Below are 13,689 nucleotides of genomic sequence, written 5' to 3' on the forward strand. Positions count from 1 at the left end.
CTGTGCGTGTGAACATTATAAAGGTCCAGTTTATGACATTCAGCAGCATCTAGCGGTGAGGTTGCAAAATGCAACCAACAGCTCAGTCCACAACACCCTCCTCCCTTTCGAAGGACTACGGTGCTGACACAGAACAAAGTCGTCGTCACGTTTTCGCTTCTTTGCCGAAAGAAATAACGTATTTACCAGACACGCTCTGTAGCAGTTTTAACCTTTAGGGCTACTGTAGAAACATCGCGGTGAATTCCATGCAAGGGGACCCACGCTCTATGCAGATAGAAAAAGCTCGTATGAAGATAATCAAAACATAACGCTACATTATGTAAGGTCTTTATACACCTCTGAAGACGAAGTTAAATATTATACTGCATTTCTGTCAAAAGATCTTCAACAAAAATACACAATGGACCTTTAAGGATAAACCTTTGCAAAGTTTATACATCAGGCTCCAGATCTGTAAACCACTTTCCTTCACCGCCTACATAAAAAAGTAAATCAAAAGTCTCTAATTCAAAGAAAAAAGTCCATATAATAAATGAGAACGATGACTCACTGTCAGATAAAGCTTCACCGTTAGTTTGAATAATTAAAGTGCATGCATAATGTGAGAGGATGCTGCTTAACAATAATTATTGCCAAATTCGACACCCCAAATCATCCCGCATGTGTGAAAAAGGCGGCCCTAAATTCTCACGAAAAACACACAGTTACTTTCATTTGGAATGCGCAAGACGTACGAGCAAGTGCTGTAATGTGGCTGGGTTAAATCAAAGACTGGTGACCAAGTCCCAGCTCTCTCCCACCCACCCTCACAGCCAAAATCGCCTCTAATGAGAATCTTTCCTCTGACAGACCACAAACAACATCCGTCGCAAAATAACAACAATTGCCTGGCTTATACAATATAATTGGCTGCCACGGAGCGGGGAAGTTTGCTAGGAAGGCAGACCAAGCGTGACGATGACCAGACGCGGTTCTCGCTCTTTTCGTCTGCTTTTTTCAAAAGTGCAAAACGCTTCTAAAGAGTTAGCATCACCACGAAGCGCAGAGATCAACAGGAAGTCAACACATCTGTTTTGTCAATGTTTCTTTATTCTATTCATTCTCACTACATCTGGCTTTAAAATAACACGATGGGATGCATCTTATTCTTTTAGCGATATGTTCAAGTCATATTTCATTACAAAATTTATAAATATGGGAAATTATATAATGAGCTGAAAAAACTAAATCAAGCCTGTTTAAGGACTTTTTACTGTAAGGATTTTTACTGTACTTGTACATCTATTTGAACAGGATGATTTTTGTTACTGTATTACTTAATTTTTTGACATTTGTAATTGGGGGAAGTGTAATAGTTCAGAAAATAGGCTTAATTTTCATTATGCTATAAAACATTACTTGCATTATATAATGAACCTTTAAATATATATATATATACTGTATATGCATGTTTGTTTGTTTGTTTAAAATGACCTAGACATTTCTTCAAAAGGTTCACCCACTAACAACAGCCATGTATAGACCCTTAACAGATTCAAACCAATCTGGTTTCAACCAAACCTGGTTTCAAACAAATTCACTCAATCCACGCACCGACAAACGGGTACAGCTGAGATTCTTAACAGCACCGTAGGTTAAGTAATTCACCTCGGCTAGACCGCAGTTCCTCCGCAGGCGTTTTTTAATTTAAGTTATCAGATCTACCACAGTTCTCGCCTCAGGATAGGGCAGGACGGCCCCGGGCCATCTCACAGCTCTACGTGCCGGGAGAAGCGGGCGAGAGAGGGATATCTGAGCGGCTCAAGGCTGGTGAGGATTAAGCTGCGGCCCTGTCATGCTCTAGGAGTCAGAGGTCTGGAGCCTGCCGTACCCTCGGGGATTAAAACCAGGATTAAAACATCAGCTCCACGCAGGTAGAGGAGCAAAACCGCCCGCTAAAGCTGCCAGGCATACCACTGCCAACAAGTGGATTGAATTGATAGAACAAACTGTACCTAAGCCAGTGCAGAAATTAGGAAAAATAATGATTTGGCAACTCAAATTTAAACCCGACATGAAATCAACATGTGATTTACAAAACTCATCACTCATTTGACTCCGATTGCATACTTCGATCCCGTTAATTGATGGACAAAAACAAAGCACCACCTTACAGAACCAAAAGCACTGCAGGTTATCCTTTTCTCAAGCAAACCTTCAACACATTTTTCATGCAAGCTGTTAAAACCAGAGAAGGTCATTCGCTTCCATCAAAGACAAACATCTACAAGGTAGGCTGGTACAGATGTTTATCTACGCTCTGATTGGCAGACGGGTCATCCCCAGAGAGAGCTCATTACCCAGACGCCAACATCATTTGTGTAACCTCATAGAAGTCTCCTCATCTAAATGATCTTGCACCTATGACTGTCACTCAACGACAGCTGGCATGAAACCTGCGAGATTCAAGAAAGACGAGGGGAAACAAGCTTACACATAAATCAAGCGCACTCTGCGAGAGCTCGCTACGCCATACCGGAACGGCCTTGTGTGATTATCGTTCCAAATCCCCATTTAAATCTAGCACAAAGCATGCTGGGAGAGATGAGTCACAAGCCATCTGTAGGTTTAACGGTCAAAAGTGTTATTTTTGCATTGTCACACAAGGCAACTTCAAGAGATGAATTCAAGAATTTAGAAATGTCTGAATGATTGCGAACGTTTTCACAAATGCACAGAAAACACATAAAGTGCTTTGTTCCGTGAGTGGTTAGGAGGACCCGCCAGACTCAATAACAGGCCTCCGGATATAAGACTGCCATTTCAAATATCAACAGAGGTAAACATTTTTCGCAATAACATACAAACCTTCGGAGACAGACTGTAAGCTTTGAGGTTGTTAAAAGATGGTAGACGCTTTCGTGGAAAGCTTTCAAAATTTATTAAAATGAATATTTATTCGACTTTCCTGTAAGGTTGTATTTGTCAACATTAGTTCATGCATTAGCTTATGATGAACACAGAGAAAGATATTTGGAAGAAAACCAAACAATGTTCAATGCCACCATTGACTACATTCTTCAAAATATCTTCTTTGGTGTTCAACAGAACAAAGAAAGTTATAAAGCAATTTTTCAATGACGAACTGTTTGGTTACAAGCATACCAAATATCTTCCTCTGCATTCATCTGAACAAATACATTTATATAGATTTGGAGCAACGTGAGGGTAATTAAAGATGAAGACAGAATTTTTGGGTGAACTGTTTATGTAACATCCAGTCCTGCTGACTGAAATGAAGATCGTCTGAAATTCCTGTAAAGAAAACATACCAGAACCCAGACTAACAAATAGAAAAAGTTTAGTTCTAGAGACAGAGAGAGAGTGTCCGGAAAGTGCAAGAGACAGAGTACCGAGATGGAGAAGACAGATAAATGAGGGGAAGAGGAAAAATTTGTTAAAGCAAAGATCCTCTAGCCGCAGTGAATAGTGAGCGGCTCGGGGCGGCTGAAGGGTCGTGAGGAGCTACAAACAATCTGCATTAATTACAGCAGTCAGAGGTTCATTTCAACCCAGTGAGAACGTGTCTGTTTATCCTACACAGAATAAAAAGGTATTGGCTTTAATGAAATCTCGACCGCAATTTTATCTCAACGATACTACGAGTCGCTTCATTGAGGCTTTTTCGACTAGGCCTGCATATGATAAAAGAGTTTTTCCATACAATATTTCTGCACAACACACGCATCCTCTTTACTAAACACAGACAATCTGATTTTATCATTTGCTAAATGCACTGAAACACAGCAATGCTTGCATTTGAAATCAAGTCTTTCGTATTAGCGCTAACAAGCATACTTTTTATTGAAAATAGCTTATTTGCCCAACTCATTTCCAAATACAATGACGACACGTTCATATAAATAATGCAGGCACGTTTCACTGTATCATAGCGTTTAATATGAAAGAAAAGGCCAAGAACATGAAAGCAAAGAATAATAATCAATGTTTGTTGCAGAGCCTTGGATGTTATATTAAAGTTAATGAGAATCTGCCTGTCCTTCCTAGCATGTTCTACTCTCCCAAGATGCACTTTCTTTCATTTCACCATTTGCCGAGAAAGGACAGAGATGACCTATCTCCATAGAAACCAGGCCATTTTCCTTTGAAAGCAACGGAGCAAGGCTACGGCAGAGCCACGCTTTTGACCTTATCATCAATTATGGAGTATTTCAGGGAGTAAACTAGCAGTGCACAGAAAGGCTTACCTTGCTGCTAACATGATCATTAATTTAATGAAACATCTTCGAGGCACTAAAAAGTCTCAAAAAAGTGGAGGTTATTATAGGGTGGTTTTCAGGTAGAACAAAATAACCACTTTTATTATCTGTCTTGTTTTTTTCGTAATGTCTACATCAACTTTTCAAAATTGACACCTCAACCTCCGAGGCCCTCTCGTGAAATTGACTTTTACACCAACTTGACTAAATTATTCCCTTTCATGTCTTCACATTCTAATGACAAATATTTAGTATAAAGGCAATTCAAAATACATCAATAAAAATATTCAGAGATTCAAGAAACTTTTGACTTGTCCTGCCTTGAACCCAAAACATTATCAGTACTTTTTATCTTTTTTATAAATTGTATTCTCATGTTTACACATTACTTATAATTTAAATACTGGGTATTAAAACATCAGTGTTTGTGTTGTTGTGGTGTATAATTTGTACTGACTTTATATTGGCTTCACTTCGGGCCGCAGCGGTGTGGAACTGTTCGGCGGACATCTTGAATCGTTCTTCATTCTGAAACACAAGCAAGTTATAAAACTTATTATCAGCTAAAAATAAATATAAGATATGGGATTCTCTACAAGATACAGTACTTTCAAAGCAGTCAAGCTAGCCTAAAGCTACAGACAGAAAAAATGTAAATATTTAAGTATTCGATGATGATCTTATTTAGACGGTTAGAGTATTTACAGTGCAAAGTTCAAAACGAATGATGATCTCAAATAGGTAACAGCATTAAAACTAGAAAATACTTGCTGCTGCTAAACTCAGCCTAGAGAATGCTAGTAAAAATACGTTTTATTTTTATTTTTGTATCTTCTGCATTTAGTGTAACTCCGCAGAAAGTCCTTGCTATATTTAGTTGAAGATGAAGAGGCATGAAGAGATAAAGCAAGAGTTTGGAAATGTTTTTTTAAAGATGCCAGTCTTTCATTTTGGGACTATTTTTAGACTAATTAAGACCACAATTATCATCATTAGACAACTTATTTTGCTAAAAAATATTCTGTTTATGTGATTTATGCAAAGACATAAATATTCTGTTTATGTGATTTATGCCAAGACATTGCACAAGATTTTGAACCTACATATACAAGCGAAATAAAAACATGAAAAATATCCAAATTATGAATAAGTGGTGCACCTTTAAAACAAAAATGGTCTGCAAAGTTTTGCTTGTGTAAAGAGCATAAACCATTAGGACGACAAAAGAGAGGATGATGCCGTTTTGCAGGATTTAGGCCACACTGACCTAAAAACAAGTCCTGTATCAGTACCACTTTAGAGCGTCATTCCTAACAGATCTTTAATTCACCCATTTACTCAACCTCCTGTCATTTCAATTCCTGTTTGACTTTCTTTCTTCCGCAGAACACAAACAAATATATATTTTAATTTTCCTTTTTAGGTGAATCCCCACTTTAATGCTGTGAAAGAAAACTAATCCTCAATAATAAGATTGAGACTCCAAACCCCAGACTAACCAAAACACAGTACCGTGCAGATTTAACGCAACTATTGAGATACACATGGGGTCTTTGGATACTTAAAAAGCATCCATGACATTTTTCAATGTCTTTTTTACCACATAATACTATCTGACCTTCATCACCGCAGCTATTCATCAATGGCCACTGGATAAATGGATATATGGTTGACATGAACAAGTGATTCTAAATGAGAACATTAAAAGAAAAAGATAAGGGTTATACATATGAAAAAGCCCTCTTGGTTCCCTGCATACATTAGCACGGGGAAGCACTTCCTATAGCTGCACAGCAGGAAGGCATTTGTTAGGTATAATCACGCAGCTGGCACCTGCTTTGTCATTCCCTTCGCCTGGCACTGACCGCCAGCGGCACCCTTGCCTATTTAAACAGCCAATTCAGTAAATGTTTCGCTTCATCACGGGGGTATTTCCAGTGATACTTTCTAATTCCTGTGACGGACATCGACGTTGGAGAATCTATGCAACCAAGTTTGCAATAAGTAAATATAAAAATAATGTTATTTGAGGAGTTTGCCAAATTGCAGTCATGAAACAAACAAACTAACAGACTTGCACCTGCAATCCCAACTACTTCCTATTCATTTTCTGTACGCTATTTGTTTTCTGAATGGAAAAAACTATTAAAAGTTTAACTATTAAAATGTGTAAAATATAATAAAGCACTCGTTAAATGTGACAATTATTTTCGGTTAAAGTGGAAAAATGTGTATGAAATTTAGCGGCATCCAGTGGTGAGGTTGTAAATTGCAACCAACGGCTCACTCCACCCCTCCCTTTCAAAGCAATACGGTGGCTGACATGGGACTTCTGTAGAACAGTTTGTCTGCTTAGGGCTACTGTGAAAACAACATGGTGAATTCCATATAAGGGGACCAGTGACAGATTTGTACTTTTAAGGTTTGGGACCATTTCCTTTGTGTGATTAAACAAACAATATCAAGAAAGAGAAACATAAATATGATAATTTTCGTAAGCCTGAATAAGCAAACCCAACATAATCACCCTCTTTTAAATGCATCAGCATTACCACGCCAAGAAGCAAAAACGCATGCAAAACCCAGAATGCGCTTCTCCAGCATTTTTATTGTAATGCTGCTCCCGCTCTCTGTCATTACAGAGTCAACGAGCTATTACACCCCTGGAGCCCCTGACACCAACATATATCCAAGCACGCAGAAAATTCAACAGATATTTTAAATGAATCGGTTTCCCAGCTTTGAAGTAAATTCCTTTCAGATACTGCACCAGGCACGGGCACCCCGGGCCAGAGATGGTGAGCCTGTCCAGGTGAAGTGTACAGCAGCCGGTTAGGGAGTTTTCAAGAGCGAGGTCTCCCTTTGACAACGTGTCAGCCCGGCTGCGAGGATTTCAGGCGGATTATTATCTCGTACCCACGCTTCAAGTGCTTCAAAGTGCTTAGCAACTAGTGACAGGGGAGAAGGCTAGGTAGTCTAAAACGGCAGAGCAATAAAAAAAATCTTGTCTTGAGAGCGCGAGGCGGCTGAGAGCAGGACGCAGACATGAGTGGGGAAGCTTTAGCGGGATTAGGAAGCGCTAGTGCTAATTCAAAACGGTGGCGGGATGCTGCTGTTTACAGCCTTTGCTTTCAGTGGCGCTAACTTGGCGTCTTTGGCAGAATTTATGGGTGTGAAGCGATTATGCCTGCCACCTTCAAAAAGACGAGAGAAACGCTACGTCCGCCACGGTAAAAGGCATTTATGGCGAGGAGAACCTCCCTGCAGTGGCAAGATTAGTAGACTTCTTCAAGCGCACCTGCCATCGACGGCGACTGAGATTGCAGAGATTGCATGGATATGCCGTTCCCATCCCGAGGTCTGTTGTGAATATACCCCCCACTCCATAACAACATCCTCTTCCCCTGCTGGGGTAACAGCAGTCTAAACAGACATGCCAAATGTCTGCATTATCCTTCTCCCGTCGCTCTAACTCTGTCAAACAGCAACTAAAGCCTGACTGTAAACACTCTGTCCGCCTTTCATTGCCAGGCTGTGATCCCTTTGGCAAACGCTGCTTTCTTGTAATGAGGTAAATATAAATACTGGGGCATCTGACACACTAGGTTGATCCAATTTGCTATTAGACAGAAGAGAGTTCATCTGTAAGCTCAGTGTGCGAGACAGCCAGCGTGCATGTAGGGGAGGAAGAGGAGGGCTTCCAATGTAGAATGTTTGTTTATGATGATCGCACAGTAATTAGCACCAGGTCGCCATCAATCCTCGCAGTCTGTGTCTGCTCTGAGCCAGCGATGGAGAATGACACGATGCAGACCCCCCGCCCCTTATGCCCTGATGGAACACTTGGGGCATACATTTAGTTAACCGTATCCTTATCGCCTGTAAAATAACAGAATGTTATAATGTGCAACAAGTCCCCGTGAAATCAAAATTAAGGTTTGACGTATTTTATTATGAATGCAAAGTTTTGGGCTGTTAAATCATTTGAAACATTGAGGATATCTACATACGGTTTCAGAGGAAACGACATACACGAATGTTACGTGGCCCAAACTTAAATTCCAGGAGACCAGTAGAGAATCAATAACTGTGGAGTAGTTTAATTTAATTTAATAAAAAATTGTGTACAATATAATATAAATAAAACAAAAAATAAATTGTTATATTGTAACCAAACACAGACCACAAGATACAATTTCAGACATTCAGACATCTTACCACATTAGGTAAACTAAAAGGGGGAGGGGCCACTTAATATGTCCCGCCCTAAAACCCGGTTTTAGATGAGTAGTTGACAAAAATACTATACGTGTTTCCTATGGTGTGACACAGCAACAATAAAAAACATTATAATTCATATTCATTTTTATAATATAAAATAGCATTAAAAACTTTTGCAATCACAGCATAGGACACATTTACATATTTATTTGTCAACAACCGACAAATGCATCAAATCAAAGATGTACATTTCAAGGCACCTTAGTCAGTCGGTCATCAAAGAAAATAAGATGGAAAAATCTGCTAAATTTAACTTTTTAGTTCAAATAAGTTTCTAGTATTTTGAGCATTCACCAGTGTATGATATTAACAATCATAACGAAACAATAGTAATGATTTACAGAAATATCGCTATTCCTACTTAAACATATACCTAAAAATAACTTCAGAAAATCTGAAAAGTGTTCGAGTGGTCTCATAAATTTTCCTTTGCACTGTCAATGTCATTACAAAAGAAAAAGGGGTTGCAATTGACTTTTCACATTGACTTTAAGCCTTAGGTCGAGAATAGATTGTTTATTAAAAAATGTAGATTCATACTCATTTTACTTGCATCAGCATCACAAAAATAAATATAATCTGATCGTTCAAAACAAACAGAGCACATTTGGTACTTTATCATTCAATGTAATTTACTAGTAAATGTCCACTGAAATATTAGCAACATACATTCAGTACAGGCAGGCAGACAAAGTGGCAATGGCGATTGAAACTGCATTATAAACCTGTCTCAGACTTGAAACGAAACACGAATTAAGTCTCAAAGACAGCGGAGCGTAAATCTGCTGCGTGCAAACAACGTTAACTGTACACCATGGAACAAATCCCCTCTTTCGTGAGACACGAGCGTTAAATTATCAGCCCGGCAAAGCCACCATGGATGCCATCCCAGTGTTAATATTTCCCTTTGCAATCCTTTGTTTTCTCATCACAATGAAGCGTGTACCCAAAACATTCATCTCCATCTCCTTCCCCTGAATCACTGGGCCCAAAGTGAATAAACAAAAAGGCAATTCTTCAACCCAGTGAGTGAGCAACTCTCTTAGTAAAGCTTATGTGAACAAAGCAAGAGCGCCTGAACACAGCGAGAGTCAAATAAAGAAGAATTATCTCTCTAAAGCCGTCAAGGTGGCTGGGACCGTTCTGAATAAGACGTTTCACGGGGGTACAAAAATTGCCTCTAATGAGTTTCTTTAGTCAATGAATAGAAAATGGACGCCATAAATAAACATAAAAGGAGAAACGGCCTTGCGATGCGATTTGTTCCAACCATATTCAACTACTTTGCTTTGAATACAGTGTTTTTCTTACTTTACAATATTTCATGTACGACATACAACTATTGCATGGTAGCATCAAATTAAAATTTGGTTCAATACAGGAGCTGAGTTACCCAGAATGCAATGCAGAATGCAGAATGCAAAAAACTGATTAATTTGTTTCTATGCAACTAGGTTATAATATTTCTTTGTTGGTAGTTCTGGATTGTGGGAAATATGGTAACTCAACCAACCAAAAAAACAGCCTTTTTTATGGACGCCCACTTGCTTACAGCATGGTCGCTGTTACACGCTGGACCACTTTCCTACGGCAGAAGCAAATCTGTCTTTTTGCCTGCTGCATGCAGTCGATAAGACCTCAGAGAGAGAGAGAGAGAGAGAGAGAGAGAGAGAGAGAGAGAGAGAGAGAGCAGGAAAAGGGTGAGGGAGGGCAAACAGAGAAAACGAATAAGATGGGGACTGAGGAAAATCACAAATCTTGGAGAGCGACTCTGACTTCATTTGCCAATAGCTGAATAGTTTGGAGTCTCCGGCTAAAGCACTTTCTGCTGCATTGCCCCTCACCCCCCCGAGCAATGCCCTTTCCATTTAACGTAACTTTATTCGTTTTTTTACACCAATGGAGGTCAATCAAGGTGTGAACCCGGCGGATAAAGGCAGCTGCCATTGCCGCCCGTTCAACGGAGCGCCTGCTCTTCAGATTCCCACTTTGGTGGCATATAGACCATTGTGATCTTTGTCAAGCCATTCACAGAGGATGGTTGAAGGTCGGGCTGTGGAAAACAGTCCCATTTGGGCTTTATCTCTTGACTAAACACAAAATCATGGCAATGCCGTACAAACATGCATCTCACATCGGCCACAAACTGGAAAACACGACAGCGTGGGGGGCGATTTTTTAACCCCCCACTGATTCTAAGAAGCCTTTATGCTAGTGCATACATTCCCCAAAGCTTCCCGTTTTATTTCTCCAAAATGTCAGGAACCGGCTGAGAAAATTATACAGGACGGGAGTACTTAAAAAGGAGATTTTTGACATCAAAAAAAATAATAAAGTAACTGCAGGGGAGCCTTAGCATGATATTTTCGAATTTACACACTACAAGTATGAACATTGGTATTCAACCCGATGACAGTCAAAACATTTAAAACATCTGAAATCCAAATATGATCAACTTCTTGTTTGACAGGATATCACCAACCTTCTTTTCTAGCTGTGCAATCTGCTCCCTGTAGAAAGCATTCAGGGCCTTTAGCTCCGCCTCCTTCTTATCCAGCTGTTTCCCCTGTTAAGAAAGATAATTGTTGTCATTCAGATGTAGAAATATTGTTCATCTTTTTTTACTGGTTATCTATTTGTTTACTAAACTGTGGTATGACTTTCATTCTTTTACTTGACACGGATGAAGATATTTTGAAGAATGTTGGTAAACAAACAATCCAATGTATGGAGTATGGACACAAAACCACGAAAACATCTCAAAATTTCTTCTTTTGAATTCCACAGAACAAAGATTCGAAATTATAGTTTCTCTCTTGCACATACAAAAATATATTGATATATATATATATATATAAAGTGTATCGTTTGTGATGATGCCAATAAAAATATTGCCATTTGGCACAGAACAAATCTAAACTAGTGACCCATATGCAAAGACAAAAACATTGTTGAGCCCTGCTTTTAGCTAGAAAATATGACAAACTGAAACGCACAGGACAGTGATCCACTTGCCGATATGTTTTAAAACATTTTCAAACCATAAGGCTTATAAGCTTAGGACATCCGAAGTCCAACTGTCGTCTCTGAAATGTCTGTATTTGTTGGCATTTCTTTGGGGTTCGTCAAGGTTTAAGTTTTTGGGTGTTGAGTTAGCAAATTCCTTCAGCAGCATATGTCCAGACTGGCCCAAAACGGCTGACCATATTCAAGAGTAGCTGGACTGAGGAGGCTTCGCTCGCAATTAACGTTGCATATTCAATTTGACAGCATGGACGAAAGCTTTTAAAACCATTCTGATGACTCTGCCAGACATTTTTGAAATGGACAGCTGGTGTACGATTTTCAGCCTTTGAAAAAAAAAAACACAAATCACCAAAGAGGATTAATAAGATGGAGGGAATCCAACAAAGAAACTGAGAGGGACGTGAGTATAGAAAGATACTGACAAACGCAAGTCTGAAGGTGATTTCTTATGACAGCCAAACCCGGGTGCTTCAAGTGAAAGATGATAAAAACATACAATCTGTGAGCAGCAACAGAGACACAATAGTGCCATTTAACATTTACGCACATGCAACACTAACGCACAAACGTTAAATGCTACAAAATGATATTTAACAGGAAAAGGAGCAAGGGAACGGAGAAACCGGCACACTAACACGCTCGCCAATGAACCACACACACCCTCCCTGTAATTAGCTTCCCTCATTCCGCAACTGTACGAGGCATGGATACATTAAGCCCAGCGGGATATGGCATTCACACAATCACACACACCTGCACAAAACACACATGCATGCTGTGGTGGAGAGACACCCCGTGGCGCTGACCGGGAGAGAGGCGCATGTACTGTAGCAGGCCGACAACAGTGCACAACAAAGCACAACCCCAAATTACGGGCATGCATAATCACCCCCTTCCTCTGCCTCCTGTCTAAAGCGAGCAGTAAATCACCTCCATCAGCACTCGCATCGTATGCAATTTTCTAGCTGGGTAGCTCCGAACCCGCCACGACGGCCGACACGCTTTGCATGCTCGCAATCGGGGCTTAATGCAAGAAAACCCAAACACCGTGTTTAAATGAGGAGGAAACAAGAAGCGAGGGAGATACATATAACGAATAAATGAATGGAAGAACGTAACAATGGGTGTAGAATAGGCCGTGCTTACCCAGGCGTCCAGTTCAGAGGCAGGCTTGAGAGAAAACAGAAAAACACATATCACTCAACGCATAACTACGGAAAAAAAAGACAGGACTGAGATTATGCAGCAGTGCAGGACGCAGGATCAACAGACCCAGATGGAATTGACATACATCCATCTCATGTTTGTCATGCCTTACATCCGTAGGTCTATAAAAACAATGTTTAAAAAATATTCCTAGTGTATTAAGCCGAGCAACACTTTAGGCTATAACATTTTTAGTGAAGGTTACAATTACTAACAATATACAATTCTTAAAACAGAAGATAGTTTGAAGAATGTTGGTCACCAGATAACATTAGTCTCATCGACTTTCATTGAATAAACACAAATGGATAAAAATCCATTTCTCAAACAGTCCTCACTTCGCAAGAGTCAGGTTATGATGTACAGGTTTTGAACATCATAAGGGTGAATAAATGACAACTTTTATTTTTGGGTAACCACCCCTTTTAAGATTGGGAGATGGTGCTCCATCATCTGTGCTAACATAAAACCAACTAGGGCTGTTCAACGATTAATTGCGAATCTTTGTGAATAATGGCATCCAGAATAAAAGTTTGTGTTTACGTAATATACAGTATGTCTGTGTACTGTGAATATTCATTTTGTAGTTTTTGTATTAACTTTGTATTTAATTATAATATAAAAATGATTAAATGTGTGTATGTTTGTGTTTATTAATACAAAAATAAATACTTATCAGTCCCCGGAAATATCCAGTATGCGATCCACCAGATTTTGGTACCCAAATACTGACGTATATGATTATTATGAAAACACAAACTTTTTCTAGATGCGATTAATCACAGGCCTACTATATACCATAAGAAAGATGTGAGGTCAGACATGTTTCAGCAAGAAACCACACAGGACACAAGTACCCAACATACCTTATAAACCCAAACAACCCTGACTACGAAAGCAAAAACAAAAGTTG

The 13,689-nt window shown here is 39.4% G+C and overlaps 1 protein-coding gene across 2 annotated transcripts in view; it reads right to left on the reverse strand.

The window, feature by feature from the left end:
• chchd6a (coiled-coil-helix-coiled-coil-helix domain containing 6a) overlaps nucleotides 1-13,689 on the reverse strand; it is a 44,874-nt gene that overhangs the window by 20,221 nt on the left and 10,964 nt on the right. The window contains exons 6-8 of one of the 2 annotated variants that reach the window (XM_079477996.1): nucleotides 12,717-12,740; nucleotides 11,026-11,109; nucleotides 4,720-4,790 (exon numbers count right to left, since the gene is read on the reverse strand). In XM_079477996.1, the coding sequence (XP_079334122.1) occupies nucleotides 4,720-4,790; nucleotides 11,026-11,109; nucleotides 12,717-12,740 (179 nt within the window). The remainder of the gene's footprint in view (nucleotides 1-4,719; nucleotides 4,791-11,025; nucleotides 11,110-12,716; nucleotides 12,741-13,689) is intronic. The other variant, XM_079477997.1, reaches the window with a different exon arrangement.

Source organism: Barbatula barbatula, assembly GCF_947034865.1.
Source record: "Barbatula barbatula genome assembly, chromosome: 17".
Lineage (NCBI taxonomy): Eukaryota > Metazoa > Chordata > Actinopteri > Cypriniformes > Nemacheilidae > Barbatula > Barbatula barbatula.